Raw genomic sequence first — 18,598 nt, 5'->3', positions numbered from 1 at the left:
TTTTTTTTTTTTTTTTTTTTTTTTTTTTTTAACTCAAGAATTTCAAAATATTACCTACCATTATCAGTAGTAACAAATACAAATTTCTCAACATTATCTAAAAAAATGATGGATAATCGAGACTCTATGGCTCCTTTAAATTCAATTTATTTTCACATACTTCTCTCAGACACGAACGTCCAGTTCAACGCCACCAGAGAAGTCACATTAGGAAATATGATGTATTGACTGGACTAGCTATGTATTCAGTGATGAATGCTCCGGAATCATAGGAATTTCCCGCCCAAATACAGCTCCTCATTCTGCCATTTAAACTCGAGTCATAAAGTAATTAAGAGTCTTTCGTGAAGAATTCGTTAAATTAGTTCAGCGCTTTACTTACCTCAGATGAGCTTCTTTTTTGGCACGCACGTGATTTGAACTGACGAACAAGGAAAACGCTGATTTCTCGCTCATAAATTGAATATTAAAATTTTCACCGTATAAGACGCAAAACTGATAAGAAAACAGGTCTTAGTGCACTCATTTCTCAACCTTTCTGAAGCCCCCCCCCCCCCCCCCCCCTAGTGCACATGGAAAGTAGGAAATTTTTGTGGGAGCAGAGGGGTACCTCATCAAGAGGAGTCTGGTGCGGGCGCAAAAATTCATCCCATGGATGGAATCTCTGGGAGTTTTCCTCAGCCTCAAAAAGGAGTTTGGAGGGATTTATTCAGCTCGAAATGGAAGATTCACCTTCCAAGAAATTTTTTTAAAGAATTGAGTCGTATTAAGAGCAGGGCCGGATTTACCTTCTTGCCGGCCATGGGCCGCCTGTACTTTGCCGCCCCATCTCATTCGTTTTGAAACATCCATAGAAACCATCAGGTGAACAGGCCGGAGGTGGAGGGTACATAAGACGCGTTTACTCGCGTTTGGCACATTTTTGGTAAAAGCCTTGTCAACACTAGCAAAAGTTCACGGAACTTTGTTCGAAAATTAAGTCCCGTAGACCTATCTCTGTGTGGGCGCGATGCCTTTCATTTATGAGAAAAGAATGAAAAAATTATGAATAAGAATAAACATGAATGTGATCTAATGATCTTAATTTCCGCCACCACGCCAACCGCACTGTGTTTGGCGCAATGTGTGAAGTGTCTCTACAGTCTTGTAGGCGCTATGCGTTTCACGCGCCGATCGCTGCTGACCGCACTACGCTTGACGCAATGCGTGAAGTATTCATGGAGTCTTGTAGGCGCTATGCGTTTCACGCTAACCGCTGCTTACCAAGTGACCGCACTGTTTTTGACGCAATGCGTGAAGTATTCATGCAGTCTTGTAGGCACTACGAGTTTCACGCCAACCGCTGCTGACTGCACTACATTTGACGCAATGCGTGAAGTATTCATGGAGTCTTGTAGGCGCTACTAATATGTGTTTCGTGCTGACCGGTGCGCCGATAGGGCTTCTCCTTTCCATCTCAAGTTCTTGCCATCATTGCTCTCTGCGCCGTGCCGCTCCAGGCCAAATTGCGTGTTTGGTTTCTCTCTCAACTAGACTAATGAAAGGCGCTGTCTCTTGTATCACCGAAAGACGAACAAATTAGAAATTACCATACTTTATCTCTCAGGATGTGAGAGATTTTTTCGCCTTTCCTCATTTGTGATTTTTTTTCTGAATCAGATTTTTTTTTGATACCTACATTTGAAAAAATTACAACATTTGCCGCCCCCTAAATTTGCCGCCATGGGCCGCGGCCCGTGTGGTCACCCCCTTTATTCGGCCCTGATAAAGGGAAATTTTGAGCTCTTCTCATCAAAACATTGACTGAAATACACTTTCAGGGAAGAAAAATTTGTCACACACTTTTACTTAGCAAAAACCCCCACATTGTATGGGGGATACCAATTTTATTATCGAGGGGCAGCGCCGGTCCCCCTAGCTTCCTCCTGGTTCCACCCACGCCCCCCTTCCTCCCCATGTTCCAGCTTTTAGTGTGAGCTTAGTATTTTGATTGGTGGATATCGTGAGACGCTCACACGAACTGACTAAGGACTTGTGCGCGTGCTTAACACACAAGATTAACGCACTCAGATACATACACATGCGTTGGAATTTTTCATAGTTCTGTCCTTTTTATGACCTATGTCTCGAATACTGACCGGAAGTGAGACACTTAATTCGCTCTGGAAGCGCGAAGTCTGAGAGACTGAGCTGGTTTAGCCTGATCTAGTTGGCTGGGGTCTGATCGAGTCGATTCGACTTCCAGTATGGAAACAGTCAATAGTAACAGGATCGTTATAAAATAGACTCAGATTGGAAAAATGACGATATAAGTACACGAATATTCGAAACGTGACAACTCTATTGTTAACAACTCTGCATTAAAAGTTTGTTGGGGATTACTATATATCGATGGCAACATCGATACAAACTGCGAAACGACGTATCTCCGTTAGCGATGTTGCAGAGTACCTGTCGTTCCTTATTTTTTCTTGGAATAACTGGTTATTGCAATTTCTTTGAAACTCGAATTTTCCTCTCTGTTATCAGAATATTCTGTATAAATTCCGAGCAGTAAAGTTGGATTGTTTGTTTTGGAAACAATAAAGTTACAATGACCATTTTGAAACGCCGCGATGGAGATACGCGGTTTCGCACCTTCGCCATTGATATGGATGGCTAAAGTGCCAAACCACGTACCTTCATTTGCGCCGTTGCAGATTTCCTGTCAAATTCTTAGATTTTTTCCGTTAAAAATTATTGAGCGTAAAATGTTCCCTGATTTTCCCTCGCTGTTATCAGAATATTCTGTGTGAAGACGCTTGAAAATTGGCACGTTTCTCATCAAAACATAACTAAAATAATAGCGGATTTTTTGGAACATCGCAACGGAGGTACGTGGTCTCGCACTTTGGCCGTCTTATTCTTACTCATCACTGTACCTCAAATGGACCACGATAAGCAGAAAGGAACCTAGTCATGCCAGTTATTGCCATATTCAATTGCGCAATTCATTTCTGTATTTTCTGTATATGAAAACTGGAGTGCCGAGTTTTGAGCAAATTTCAGTGAATTTTCTGCACAGTACAAAGCAAATTCCTTGAAATTTTCAAAGACATCCGCACAAATGTTCTCTTATAAAAAATTAAATCGCCCAGTTTTTGGCGATAGCTAGACGTGGCTTGGTTCTTTCCTACTAAACGCGGTCCTTATCATCTCCTTTCTTTAGTGAGGCCATTCAATTTTAAGGAGACAAGAATTATTTGTCTCTCAAGTTTTAAAATTTGCTTTTCGAATGTTAGTATTTTAGCCCGAAGAGTGAACTTGACCGTCTAAAGCAAAACAATCCATTGTTTACCAATTAGTTGACGTACATCCGTCGGTCGTATTGCGATTATCCGCTCCCGTAGTGAAAGCGCTCTTTAACACGTTCAAAAGTCCATTCACTAGATTTACGCCAGGTGAAGCACAGTTGCCTTATCTAAATCGGCTATTTTCCTTCCTCCCGGCGCAATCCGTGGCCGCTGTTCACTAATATAGTGAAACAGAAAAAGTTCAAGCTTTGTCCGTTTATGAACGCAGTAACTCTCCGTTGGGACCGTCACGTAGTTAACCAAACGCGCGTGAAGAAATTTTTCACAATTTACGTCTCCAGTGCGGAATTTCGTCTAGGAATTTCAGAGCGAGACCGATTTGATTGCGCGAGAAAAGCTCAGGTTTTACGAGGACCGTTTTTCCCACGACGTCACAGAAGAACGAAATGTTGGTTTAATGAACACCTAACCGATCCTGTGAGAATTTTCTCATATGGCACTTTTTCTGAAAACTAAAAGGATCCAACAACGGGATTCTTTGAATGGAGAATGATTTTTCAGCTGAACTGCGAATTCCTTGCTTTCATCGGAGAATTCGCACGAAAAAATTGTATCGCTGGATCTTTTTGTGCTTAATAAGCTACGTTCGCAGTATTTTTCATAATCTTTTTCCGATATGGGAAATTATAGAAGAATGGATTTCAAAGTGAGAAAATCTGCCGCCATGTGGTGTCATCAGGCGGTATTTTCTATTTAAACCCGTGTATTTTAGCAGATTAGGTCATTTGGTCATATCTCGTTTCATAATTGTTCCTTTTAGAAGCCAAGGAGTTAGTATTCATGCTCGGAGTTTCTTCTGAAGACATGAAATTCATAAAATTTCAGACACCTGCCATGGCCGGATTTACCTACTTGCCGCCCATGGGCCGCCTGTATTTTGCCGCCCTCTTCTCATTCATTTTGAAACATCAATAAAAACCATCAAGTGAACGTGCCGGAGGGAGAAGGGTGCATAAGACGCGTTCACTCGTGTTGGACACATTTTTTGCGTAAGCCCTGTCAACACTACTAGCAAAAGTTCACGGAACTTCGCGCGAAAGTTCAGTTCCGTAAACCTATCTCTGTGGGGACAAGGCCTTTCATTTGTAAGAAATGAACTAAAAAATTAAGAAAGAACAAACATAAATGTGGTTTAATAATTTTAACTTCCGCCGCCGTGCCGCGCTGACCACACTGTGTTTGGCGCAATGCGTGAAGTATTCATGTAGTCTTGTAGGCACTGTGCGTTTCACGCCGCGCCGACCGCTGTTGACCGTACTGTGTTTGACGCAATGCGTGAAGTATTCATGCAGTCTCGTAGGCGCTAATATGTGTTACATGCCGACCGCCGCGCCGCGTCGAGGGCTTCTCCTTTTCATCTCAAGTCCTCGTCATCATTTCTCTTTGCGCCGCGCCGCTCCAGGCCAAATTACGTGTTTGGTTTCTCTCTTAACTCAACTAATTAAATGTGCGCAGTCTTTTGTATATCACCGAAATACGACAAAATTGGAAATTAATGAACTCTCAAGAAATTAGATATTCTGTCACCTTTTCTTGTTTGTAATTTTTTTCTGAATCCGATTTTTTTGTACCTGCATTTAAAAAATTGCAAAATATGCCGCCCCTAATTTTGCCGCCATGGGCCGCGGCCCATGTGGCCACCCCTTAATCCGGCCCTGACACCTGAAAAGTCTCCATTACGAAATAAATGACTTACCTATTAATGAAGGGGTAAGAGCTGGGTTTAATTACAATCCAGCGTTTTAAGTTTCATCTGACAGTACAGGTATTTCTTTTTTATTGATTAATGAGTGCGTGCTTCACAACAGGAAATGGAACAAATTTTCCTCAAATCGCAAAGAAAAATTACATCAAAAGTCGTAAAGAAATTTGCAAACGTTCCTGAAATAAAGTATCAAATAAAACTTTGCGTCGCTGCAATGCGATTATCCCCTTTTTCTTTCACCCCTTTGAATCGAGTTGACTCGCTAAACGCTGTCCATACCCTACAATGCAAGTAAAAGCGTAAACTTGAGCGTTAATGCCTCATTGACAATCCTGAATTAAATCGGTTTCTGTTAGATGGGTTATGAGACCTGGCTATCGTTGATCACGCAGGACGCCAAGGCTCATGAGTTTTTGGACTTACACTCGTCTTACGGAGACCCGAGAGAGTATTATATTTCGCGGCGTCCGTCCACGAATCGCCTTCAAATTCATATGTATGCAACCCCTTAACGGCTAGGTTCGACCAAGAATGTTGTTTTTCCAACACAACACATGCAATTTTTTCAATCGGTTCCATACATTTTTGCTTCAAAAAATGTCTTGCGCCCTGAAAAAGAACTCATTTTTGACCCTATTGGTGGTGTGGAATCTCCACAAGAAATTCTTTCTCTCCTCTAATTATGCGTCTTGTTTGTTTGTTTTTTTTCAGATCAAATGGAAAAGTATGGAGGGAGTTAGCACAAAATGGATTACACTTTGCCTCCTGCAACTAGCAGGCTCTGTCCGTTCAATAGGTGAGGGTGAAAACTTTAATTTGGTTACTTTTGGATTAAAATTATTGCATGCAGTATCGCGATAATATTTTTGTCCACTAAGTGTAACCAAGACGGCATTGCAGAATGGCAACAGAAATTTCTGATTATTTAGCCACAAGACACAACACGTTAAAATACCCCCATTTATGAATGCAATATTCCCCTATTTTTGGGTAATTTTTCCCTTTTTCCCTGATTGTGGCCACTCTACGTTAATCTTTTGCCGCATTCTAAAAATGTTATTAAACTTATTTGGCGTTTATACTACAAGAATAAAATTGTTTTGACAGTTAACTGAAATGTTAAACCTTGTTTCTTCTCCTTGTTACAGAGATGGATTTTCATCCATGTGATAGGAATTGCGTAGCTGGCGCTCCTGCCAGATGGTGTCAGTACGATTTTCACGTACAGTGGTACGAAAGTATGAGCAAGGCTTGCTACAACTGTCCGAAAAATATTACAGACTGTTCTCGCCCGGAGTGCATACCGTTAGATGGGGTTGAGAGACCAATCGTCACAGTTAATAAAATATTCCCGGGTCCTATGATCCAGGTACGCTCCTACTCTTTTTAAATATTGAATATATCAATTTCGAAATTGTTGAAAATAATCACGTGCCGATTTCACTGAGGAGTTTTCTTCATGTGCAAGTACATCCTCCAGGAAAACGGTGCTTCCCCGATGAATTTTTAGAGTAAATTATTATTTTACATTATTTAAAAAATTCATGCAAACTTGAAAAAAAAAATGAAAAGGAAAAGGAAAAAAACGTAAGTGACTTAGAAACTGTTAGGAGTTCGACCTCTGCTAAAGGCAGTATGTTGGTACATTTACCACCAGACAATATTCGCAGCCACAGGAAATCCTCGAATAAAAGACTATTAAAGCATGGAGGATGTTAGCTGGCCTACCTCGAAAATTGAAGGCAAAATACCGCACCGGTGTGCGATCACATCGATTCTGCTTTCTCTACATTTTCAGCCGAAATACGGCAGCCTGCCGACCGCATTCTGCCAGCTGCATATGACCGTGAACTCGCAAAACCCGCATTTTCCGCCAAAACTGGCCTTCAAACCCACATTTAGGCCAAAATTAGATCATAAAGGGCACCTAAAATGACCAAATCATGATGCATTCCGAAAAAAAGAAGACCTCTGATGAGCCAAAATTCGTAAAGATTCAAGGAAATCTAGGGTGGGCCTTTAAAAAGCCCTTATCAATACCCCGCCTTCGGTAGAATAATTGTCGACAAAGAAATTTCAAAATGCGATAAGTCGCATTTAAACAGTATCCAATATTCAAAATGTTGACGATGGAATTTTTACCTGGAAAGGGTCTGGGAACTAGAGGCTTCAAAAAGGCTTATCCGTCACTTCAACTTGTATCGCTGGCCAGTGAGAGGGCTAGAAAAGGTGTCGATGTTCAATGACCCCCTTTAAACCCCCAGTTTGATCGTGGAGTCCTTTTCGAGAGTTAAATCGCTATCAGTGGCGTGGCGTGCTTTGCGATTTATCGATTGATCGACCATGTAAACCTACGGAAAAGTATCGATAAACAGAGTGTTCGCAGCGAACACTTTAACAATCGATTATTTACCACAGCTTCAAATGGGGAAATATCGATAGATCGCAAAGAACGCCACACACCACTGATCGCTATCCATTCTTCTCATTTACTGCGATGAAAATGCCTCTCAAAACTGCTACATTGGCCCTCATAAAGTGTATAAGAACGTCTCCAACAATATCCGCATTGACTTTTTGCAGGCGTGTGTAGGTGATATGGTGGAAATTATCGTGCATAACCACTTGCCGGAGGAAACGACGAGTATCCACTGGCATGGTCTTCACCAAAGGGAGTCCCCTTACATGGACGGCGTTCCTTTCGTTACCCAGTGCCCCATCCAGCCAAGATCTCGATTTAAGTACGTCTTCCTTGCCTCCACCCCTGGCACTCATTTCTGGCACTCGCACAGTGGTAAGTTTTACTTTTTCCTTTCAAATCAGGGTAGATATTAAGGGAAGTGAAACGAAGGTATGCTTTTTCGATGCAGACCACCTAAAATCGGCTGAAGGTTCAGGATCGTATTCATAGTTTGACTACTGTTTAAAAGTAGGAACTACAATTATTTCTGGCTCGCAGATTAAAAACTATGTACACACCACTAGTTTCCCTATCTGCCATGCTAAGGAGGAACGCCGTATGAACATTCGAGAGTTACCAAACTTCCTTGATAAAACATGTATTTTTAACTATGTACGCACCATTAGTTTCCCTATCTGCCGTGCTAAGGAAGAACGCCGTATGAACATTCAAGAGTTGCCAAACTTCCCTTGATAAAACATGAATTTTTGACAGCATTCATGTGTATTTTTCCTCGAAAGTTTCAGATGTTTTAGATTAAATCGCGTTAAAAATTGTCTGAAAATTTTGGAGAATACTATATATATTCACAATTTCCCCAGTAAATTCGGTTTTTATCGGAGGAAACTTGGCAACGTCTAAAGGCTCATACGGCGTTCTTCTTTAGCACGGCAGCTATGTACATTCGTTTTTTCTACCACTGAGCCAGAGATTGTAGTTCCTAATTTCTGAATGAAGTCCAGTTGTTCTTTACAAAGAGGTCCTTTCCGTATAGGAGGCCCCATATGGTTTACATTGCGATGAAGGGAGGTTCGGGGGTATCCTTAAAATTTCATAAAAAGGAATATTTTCGCAAACCTCGATTAAATTCAACGGAATTCTGTACAAGCTTTAAACTTTGCTTGTTTCTCTTTGAAATAATGAAACAGAAGCAGGAATTTTGGAACAGCGCAATGGAGATACGTGGTTTCACATTTCGGCCATGTAAATATTTTTCTTTCGCTTTTTCAGAGAATTTTTTTTAAGTTTGATCTAAAGTGTCTGAAAATTTTAAGGAGAATATTCATGACTTACTTTGAAAATAAATATTTTATGAGAGAAAATTCGGCGAATGCTCTTGGGCGTTTTTCCGTAGCACGGCAAAAAAGTGCTCCCATCCCCCACCCGCGATGAGCCTGAGCATAATGGAGGCAATCACAATCAGTCAACCACTGAAATTATTTTTTATCTGAGACCAGCCGAATTAATTTGCAACTTAAAAAGTCGAAAGGGGTACGGGGGCGTGGTCAAGCGCTTCAGGGAATATCCAGCTCGATTTATGTTGATTAGTTTTCCGAGTAAAAAAGTAAAGTTTCTTGCGTGCCTGGTCCAGTGGTGGCTAGACAAACAGGGCTTGTGCCCTGGTTATAGAAAGAATCTGGAGCAGAACAAGAGAAAAAAAACTTAGTAATCATGAATCACAATATTTGTGGTGCAAAATATTTGCTTCTAATTTTTTTCCCCTGTGGGTAAACGGGCCGAATTTAACGCCTGGCATATTTTGACGGAATATTTTTTTAACGGAGAAAGAAAAACGTAGAGGCAGATAAATTATGTTGATTGGTTTTCCGAGTAAAATGTGAAGTTCCATACTATTGTGCTAAGGAAGAACGCCGTATGAGCCTTCAGACGTTACGTAATATCCTTTAAAAACCCTAATTTTCTAACAAACTTTTCAAAATTATTCTTCAAATTTATTTGAGAATTTGGTTTGCAATTTGATTTTGAATAACTGAAAATTTCCGAGAAAAAGACTCACAATTTCTTCAAAAATTAATGTTTCATAAGGAGGAAATTTGGCGTCTACTAAATGTTCATGCGGCGTTTTTCCTAAGCACGACAGTATACGTACCCTGTATGACTAGACAAACAGGGTATATGGACAGGGTCAGTCGTGCGAAGAAGTAGAGGAAAAAGAAGAATGATAAACAGAAGAGGAGGAAACTCGGAAACCACTTATCAAAATTTTCGCTTTGTTTTCCAAGTGGCCAAAATCACTCCTAGAATTTTCGCAAAAAATTCTTTTATCGGAGAAGAAAAACCACGGAAAATTCCAAAAATTAAACTGATCAGTTTCTCAAGAAGGAAATGAAGTATAACTATGAGTCTCTATGTATGACGATGTCGCAAACGGAGACATGTGGTCTCTAAGTTTCGTCATCATTCAGGTCCTGCAGGCGCCTAGGGGCAAAGGTGCATCGAGGTATTTCTTAGCGTCTCGGAGGGCTAGTCCGCGCCTGAATTACAATGTTTCTTACATAAAGGTAGACCAGTTATCAGCACCAGTGGAGCCACTAAATTTACTGCCATTACTCTTGTGCAATAAAATTATACGATGGGCTCGTATTTCAATGTGAAGGCTCCCGTGCAAAAGCACGTGACGTACGAATCGCGGGGCTCAACACGTGTTGTCGCCCCTCTGACGTAAGGGCGTATCTCAATTTACACGTGAGCCCTGTTTTACATGTAAATCCATGCTCTCTGTAGCTCATGTGGAAATCAAGACACGCCTTTACGTCAGAGGCGCGGCGTTGTGTTCCCTCGGAAAGTGATGAAACAGTCGATTCGCATCCATCCGTGGCGAGGAGGGCAGTGTGCGTACTTAATTAGCATAAATTTCTATTCCCGCGCTCTAAAGGGTCAAAAATCCCGCTAATTTTCACGAGGAAACGCTCACTTTTTCCTGTCAATTAAATCTCTAATTACGATGGAGTTCACGGCGAAAGAACCCCTGATGTGGAAACTCATACCATCAGCGACGCACTGGAAAAACGCGTATTTGGTCGTCATGTTTCAAAGTTTCTGATCCTGTTCAACATATTTTATGAATGGCGGAAGAACTATAGAACTATTTTCAGAAATTTTCACAGAGTATTCTCCACACAGAGAGGAAGAATCAGGAAAAATTTTAGGAAATGACGTGTGTTACTTTTCCATTTAAGAAATAAATTACGGGAATTTTGCCGCGTCGCGTCGCAGACCAAGATTCGCGTTTTAGTGCATTTTCTGAAAGAGATACACTATTTTTGCAGTTTTACTGTCTATATTGTTCAGTATACGGCAAAAAAAAATATATTTCGAGTCAAAGAGTTTGCTTAACATTTTTCGATGTTAAACGCTGTCTAAGATCATGAACTACCCAAGAGGCACAGTGCAACGGAAATATTGAAATTAAGTTGCGATTGAATTCCATGAAATTGTAATATTTTTACTGCCATTGGTCAAAGAATGCCGACTCTAAACGACCAAATGATCAAAAATAAATATATGCGATTTGCAATGCAAAAATGAGATGTGCAACTTATTTCAAAGTTAATTGTAATAAATCTCACTGAGTGAAGCGCCTTCAAATAGAAGGTAGGCAACATACACAACACCCATTCGATGTGGTGGCAGGTATGATTTGGATCGAGTTATTCAGAGAGCATCAGGCACCACGTCGCATATTCGGAAAAAATTATTTTTGGGAAAAAATCTAACCAATCGCACATTTTAATAACTTATGATTGAATTTTAATAGTGAATTTTTCAAGGAATACATTTTCAGAGGGAGGTATGGATTCAATTGACATGAATAGATCGGAAAATAATAACATGAATCGATCGACAAAACCCATAAATCGATTAACAAACCCGTGAATCGATCTAAACATTAGTGAATCGATCGACAAACCTGTTAATCGATCGAATCCACGCCCTTCATTTTAAGAATTCTATCGATTGAAATCACAGATAGGTATCTCAATTTATTCAGAAACCACACATACGCACCTTGTCCTCCGAGTTCCTAACCTTTAGCGAGAGGAATGCATAGAGAAAAAAAAGGAGGTGTTTGCATCTCCGGCATCTTGGATTTTTTTTGATGACGTACGTAGAGGTCCGTATGGGCGAGTTTTATCATCGATTTTCTTGGAAATGGTGTAGTTTATGGAAAAAATTCATTCTATTGGAAGTGTTTGAAATTATACCTCGAGTTAATTAAAGCAACAAAATCGGACGTTATGGTCCGTTTTTCACACTTCGAATTCCGGATTTGGCTGGCCAGGTTGTATACCGACCTACGTCACGAAGTAAACAATCCTCAAGATGCAACACCTCCTTTTTTCTCTATATATTCGAGAGGAATAAGAAATACTTATAAATGCATTTTGTGGACAGGATCTCAAAGAGGGGACGGCATGTTCGGGGGTCTGATCATCCGACGTCCGAGGAGTGAGGACCCGCACAGGAGGCTCTACGACCACGACCTGCCCGAACACGTCATGACCGTCATGGACTGGCATCACCAGATGGGAACGGCCACTTTCCTCGAGCACCACCACAGCAACGGCACCAACAAGCCCAACAACATCCTCGTCAACGGCAAAGGACGCTACAAGAGTGGTAACGCTCACGAGGCCCTCAAGACGCCTCTTGCGATTTTCAACGTGAAAAAAGTAAGCGTGTTACAGATATTTTTACTGCATTTTGCAATTAGGAACTACAATTGGACTAGGTACATTTTGCAATTTGGAAATATACATTCTAGCCCGGTTTAAAAACAACGTATGTGCCATTAGTTTCCCTATGCACGTAAGTGTTCTTTCAGAAGAGCCAGAATTTTTAGTTCCAAATTGCAAAATGCAGTCCAATTCTGGCTCGGTTTAGATTCAATGTATGAACGTGACGTATAAGTTTCCTCGAGCACATAATCGTTTTTCTATCCAAAATTGTAGTTTCTAATTGTAAAATGTTGTCCAATTAGGATAAGTAATATTTAAAGCTCTTTCAGAACCAACTAATGTATATGCTATTAATGTTACTCCGCGGACAAATGCTTCTCCAACTTGTTCTTCTTCCTCCTCTCCTCCTCCTCCTCTTCCTCCTTCCTCTCCTTGCTTTTCATTTTTTCTCTCTCATTCTTCCTCCACTTGCTTTACTTTGTTCCTCCTCGTTTTTCTCTTACTTTTTGTTGCCTCTTTCCATTGCTGATTCTTTATTCTCTTCTTTCCTATCTTCTTCATCTTTTTTCTGCTCTCCTTCCTTTTCTTTATCGGCGATATGGGATATTTTTCCTATTTCTCATTCTCTTTTTCCTATTCTTCCTATTTTTTTTTTAGTTCTCCACCTCCGTTTCTATTTTTAGCTTTTCTTCTTCCTCCTCTGCTTCCTGTTCTTCCTCTTCCCCTCCCACTTCGATGCTCCCCATGCAGATAGGTGTTTTTATGAATGAGATAAAACTTTCCCCAAAAACATTTTGTTCTATATGTAATTCTATAGAGTTAAAAGAAAAGAGCCTCACGTTCCCCTTACACACGGAAATAGATTAAGGCGCTTTCACTACGAGCATCGATCACTAAAAAAGTAGATAAGGTTTTGAATATAACATTGATCGACACAATAACAGTAGGTATATGGTGGAGTTTTGTCGATACAGCTTACAGATATTTTTGCCGATGGACGCGGCGACTGCGCCTACGCGATATCGATGATAGCGCCTTGATACAACTATTCGTGTTCGACGGATGTCCGTGTTGCCTATCCAAAAATTGAAGGCGTTTTGAATTTCTTGTCCTCGCGGCGAGTTTCGATGTGTACGTTGCCGCTCGCCTCGGTGTAAATAAATAATTTAATTATTGATGAACTAAAATTATTCATTATTATAAATTAATTGTTATTTATTTTAATAAATACGTGGGTAACAATCTGATTAACATCTCCATTCGCTTCGTAACAGCGCAAATCCGCTACCGGTTTGTTACGTTCTTAACGGACGACTCCGTAAGATCAAATGGACCTCATTTTGCAATGTGGAACGTGCTACAATTCCTGGTTCAGTTTAGAAACAACGTATGCGCCATTCGTTTTCTTATACAAACAAGTGTTTTTACGGACGAACCGGAAATTGTTACCCCTATAATTGCAAAATGTAGTCCAAATGAATCTTGATAGGAACTCTTTTCTGCTACAGCTATAAAATGATTGTGTTTTTGAACGATGATTGCAGGGTGAAAAATACAGATTCCGATTGATAAATGCAGGATTCCTCAACTGCCCAATCGAAATGTCTATTGATAATCACACAATCACTGTCATCAATAGTGACGGCGGTGACATCGAACCGGAAGAAGGTGAGTTACGGAGGATTTTTAATTTCAGTTTAACTTTGCTAAATTTACTTCAGTGATTGCTCCTTGTCATTCCGCTGAATGAGGAGCGAGGAAATAACTACCAATTCATTACATATGAAAATTGGTTTGGATATCTCCTGGCAAAAAAATGAATGGACGAATGAAATTCGCCGGTAGGACTAGCTTTATGCACGGAAACCTCGACAAAATTTTCGCCCAACTACACCAGAACGAGTTATTCGCCGAAAGAGTGTAAAAATGTCGCCTCTTTCAACTTTCATTTGTGCTTTCAAATTTTTTTTCACGTCTTCAGGACGTCTCGAAATAAACAAAAACACATTGCTATTTTTTCATCCACCGTAGGAGCAAAATTGGTTTTCTCGAAAAGAAAAAAAATAAAAGTAAAAATGGAAAAACAACGTAGCTGAGTTTGTTAAGATATTTATATTTTAAGAGCTAAATTTTGAACTTCCAAAAGGTGAACTTTGTTCTGCGTCAACTGTTGAAAAAATTACACTGAGAGAAGTCGATTGAACTTTACCTACGCTAACACATTATTACAAGCATGGAGTGATTCAACAAAAGACTTCTTGTCGCATTTCCATTCTGATTTTTGAAGTCAACTCTGTGGTAGGATATAATCCACCGTATAGTATACGGTACATGCTACCCATATTTTATTGTTGATTATACCATACTTGTAGTACTATGCAAAAGTATGGTTAATTTTTCTATTTTCAATGTGTACAGTGGCGTCACTTCATCAAAACCTTGAGAGCTGCAAATGACCTTCTTCTTCTTCATTTTTTGCTCGTCAGAAAAACGTGATACCAAATTCAATCTCTAATACTCCGAAAAAGTTGTTGCTTGTTCCTTTTCCGTTTGCGTAACGGCTTTTCACGCGCTATGATTCACAACCAATGAATAAGGGCTTCAAAAAAAATCACGATTTTTCGGCAAGTTTGATCCACCTTAATTTTGATCGGGCCCTCTGAGATGCCCCCCCCCCCCCAAAAAAAAAAAAACCGCCACTGAATGTGTACGTATTACATTCGTACATTTGAAAGTGTACATTATGTACATTTTCTAAGTGCTGTCTGTCCTATACGTGAAAAAAATTATGAAAACCCCGAGACTTCCTAAAGCCCGTGGCCCACTATCAAATGAACTCATCAAATGCAAGATGGCGGAGTTCATCAACATTTGACGGCCTGCTACCTTTTGATAACGGACTTGCGCGGAAACCAATACGCATCTGCGCCATCTTGTATTTGATGAGTTCGCATTTGATAGTGGGACACGGGCTTTAACGCCTGGTTACTTGGAAGCCATGGGATATTCTTAATCACATTCGAAGTTTTTCATGATAATATTCGTTAATTTCTTGAACAGCAACCTCCCTGGTCAGCTACGCAGGTGAGCGATGGGATTTCACTGTCCACCCCAGCGGTGAAGTGAAGAACTACTGGATCCGGTACCGCGGCTTGATGGATTGCGATCAAAGATTCACGTCTGCATACCAAGTTGCTATCTTGCATTATGAAGGCGCACCCGATCCCACCGTCGAGGAGCCGGAAGGACAGGTTGTTTACAGCAACAGCTTCAATCCTGGGATGGTAAGACTCCATTTTTTTTAAAACTTTTTGAACCTAAGTCTGGGCCCATAACCTGTTAGAATTTGGGCAAAGCCGATATTGATGTAAACACAATGAGCACGAGGAGCGGTTGCGTTGTGCAATGATAAACATTCATCTTATTTTTTAAACACGAACGGGCTATGGACCGCGGCGTCACATGCTCATACTCGGACTAGCTTGGAAGTAAGTCAGAGTGACATGACTGCGAATCAGTGCAACCCTTGCATCTATGTAGGAAACCAACTACATCGTCGCAGATTATGCAATTCGAATTAGCACGGTGCAATGAAAATATTGAAATAAAATTTCATTTGTTTTACCATGAAATTGCAATATTTTTACATCATTTGATCACTAAAGGCCGATTCGAAACATTCAACATCAACCGAAGGAGTTATACGTGTGTCAGAAAAGATAGGCAATCTGCATGGCAATTTTATTGCAATCCATTTAAAAAAAAAAAAAAAAACAGTGCTCCTTCAGTTGGTAAATAGGCAACATACATAACACTTCGATGCAGTAGCAATAATTTTACCATATAATCGCAATTTATTGCAATCTGCCTGTGCTGCTTGGGATGGAATACATGAAGAAAAATTGGCTCTGGTCAGAATAAGTGGACCAATTTGGTCTAAAGGTATCTAAAAAAAAGTGACAAATATTCACAATTCTCCTTAAAAGTAATTTTTTTTCTTTTTTTTTTGGGGGGGGGGGGGGGCAACATTATACTCATACGATGGTTTTTCTTAGCATGGCAGTATACGAGCATTCCACTACATCTACGTAAATTACGTTCTTGGCGAGGCGATTTAAGATTTCTCCTTTCTTCAAATTTTGTTATTTTTGTGGGCATTCTTTACTGAGTCTTTCTCTTATTTGAGGATAGTCATTCTAATCTCCTATATCCTCTCCGAATCCTGAGAGGCATTTTGAAATTGAACTACGGTTGAGATAAGATCTACTAGCGCGGGCGGTATGACTTGTTTTGCGCAACGGGGCTCAGCAATCAGCATGTACCTCGGAGACTTCAACGCGTGGATAGAAATGTAAACCCACCCGTGCGTGGCCTGCTTGTAGGTAGTGCTTGTTGCCTACATGCTTGAGCGACGAACGCGCGCGGCGATATAAGGATTTGGTTAGATGTGTTCAGCTCGTAACTGAGATCGTTCAATAGAGGTTCATTTGTGAGGTTTGTTCGGAAAATTTAAAAACAAAAGAACTTGAAATTGTTTGCTTCAACTATGCTAATAAACTGCCACTTCATGGCACGACATAGAATTTTAAGTCCACTTTGCGAGCGGTCATGTGCATCAGTAGGTATGGACTGATGTGACAACCCTAATCCAAGCAATATTGCTTTCTACCTCATAAAAGTAATTTTGTCTCAATGTTGATTCAGTTATTCAGGGAAAAGAAAATATTGAAGCAGTATCGAATAAAATATAGAATTTTTCTTCGGCAAATGAATTAAAATTATTGCCTCGCAGAGTAGGAAAACATTGAGACTTACAGCATGTTTGACATTCTTGGGTATGTGCGTTTGAACGCCATACCAAGACTTTTAAAGTGAGTACTTCATATTTTAATACATTTTATAACTTCATGAAAATATGAATTATTTCACAGGATTTTCTAATTCTTTACCTATGTAAGCGTCTCGGGGAAAAGAGGCCTTAATTCACCGTAAGCAAAGATTGAGTTTTCAAGACAATGGAATCAGATTTGTCGTCGAAATCTTAAAAGCCGATTTTTAACCACGCTCGATACGCATTTTTCTACTGAAAATTTTGCCTCCGTGAACGAAAGTCTCTTTTTCCGGAGGCGGTCACATATCGACGCAAACTGCAAAAGCGGGTATATCGATGTGCGAAATATCCGCTTCGATTTTATTTTTTCCTGGGAGATCAAACCAGCACTATGGCTTAAAATTACTATAGAATATTCTTCACACGAAGAAGAAAAATCCTGGGACTTTTCAAAAAATAACATTGAGTAGTTTTCTACTCGGCAAATGAAGTCTGATAGGAAACATTTATATAGCGCACACTGTTAAAAATCAATGATTTCTGAGTGAATAGCCGGCGTGAAAACAAAATCCAGCGCGTATTTATAGCGCCGTACTTTGAGTGAATAGATCAGCGCGTAAATATCATCAACGACGGACGAATTAATTGAGGTACCTCAAGTATAGCGTGAATTCAAGGCTATCTGATACGAGCGCCTTATGGCAAAGTGGTAGCACATTCGTCTTTCATCGCCGCGTTTCGAGTTCGAAGCCATGTTGCCCCTGGTAAAAATTGGCAATAGGAGCTGCGTTTCAAAATACCATAGGAGTTCTTATAGCCGACTGAAGAAGGCAATAGAAAATTATATAGCTGGCTGTAGAAAGTGGCAAAAATCATACGGCCGGGCTACACGAAGCGATAAAAAATTAAACAGCCGAGCTATAGTTCCTGTCGCCGGGCTTTACACTTTATCGCCTGGCTGTTGCTTTGTCGCCATCGGCTATAAAATGCTATAAGAAATAGTGTAGAAATTCGTGTGCTTTGGAAATCCGCAAGTTTGTACGGAATCACCATAATATTTACAAAACGCACAATATATTTTCCTTTACTAGGTACATATTTGTTTTCATCAATTGAAATGAGAATAATCCATACAGAGTGTGCAAACATTTCAAAGTCATGAGTTGAACAACGCTGACTTCACGAGATTAAATATTAGAGCCTATAACACAAAGCGGAGCGGCGGCGCACTGGCGCCTACAAACCTAACAGGGATACTTCACGCATTGCGCAATGCGTGAAGTATCCCTGTTAGGTCTGTAGGCGCCAATGCGCTTTTCGCGCTGGCTGCCCGCCCGCCGCACCGCAGCGTGCCACGGCGCTTGAAACAACTATTTCACACCAGAGGTATTGCACAGTATCGTACGAAATTGAAGGCGCTCCAACATAATAGGAATGGCAGGCATCCTTCAAAAGTACGGAGCTTTCCTCGCAAGATAAATCAAGATACTACGGCCCGAAAAGAGAACGGTAGTCCAAAAACTCACTAAGTCCTAGCATCCGTAATTA

At 40.4% G+C, this 18,598-nt stretch overlaps 1 protein-coding gene across 2 annotated transcripts in view; it reads left to right on the top strand.

Moving 5' to 3' along the window:
- Positions 1–18,598, top strand: part of LOC109040083 (uncharacterized) — a 46,212-nt gene that overhangs the window by 20,320 nt on the left and 7,294 nt on the right. For both annotated transcript variants that reach the window (XM_019055878.2, XM_072297346.1), the window contains exons 2-7: positions 5,770–5,854; positions 6,207–6,427; positions 7,642–7,852; positions 11,936–12,213; positions 13,764–13,887; positions 15,280–15,503. In XM_019055878.2, the coding sequence (XP_018911423.2) occupies positions 5,770–5,854; positions 6,207–6,427; positions 7,642–7,852; positions 11,936–12,213; positions 13,764–13,887; positions 15,280–15,503 (1,143 nt within the window). The remainder of the gene's footprint in view (positions 1–5,769; positions 5,855–6,206; positions 6,428–7,641; positions 7,853–11,935; positions 12,214–13,763; positions 13,888–15,279; positions 15,504–18,598) is intronic.

Source organism: Bemisia tabaci, chromosome 2 (assembly GCF_918797505.1).
Source record: "Bemisia tabaci chromosome 2, PGI_BMITA_v3".
NCBI lineage: Eukaryota > Metazoa > Arthropoda > Insecta > Hemiptera > Aleyrodidae > Bemisia > Bemisia tabaci.
The sequence above is the reverse complement of the archived record's forward strand: the minus strand, read 5'-3'. Positions and strand labels throughout refer to the sequence as shown.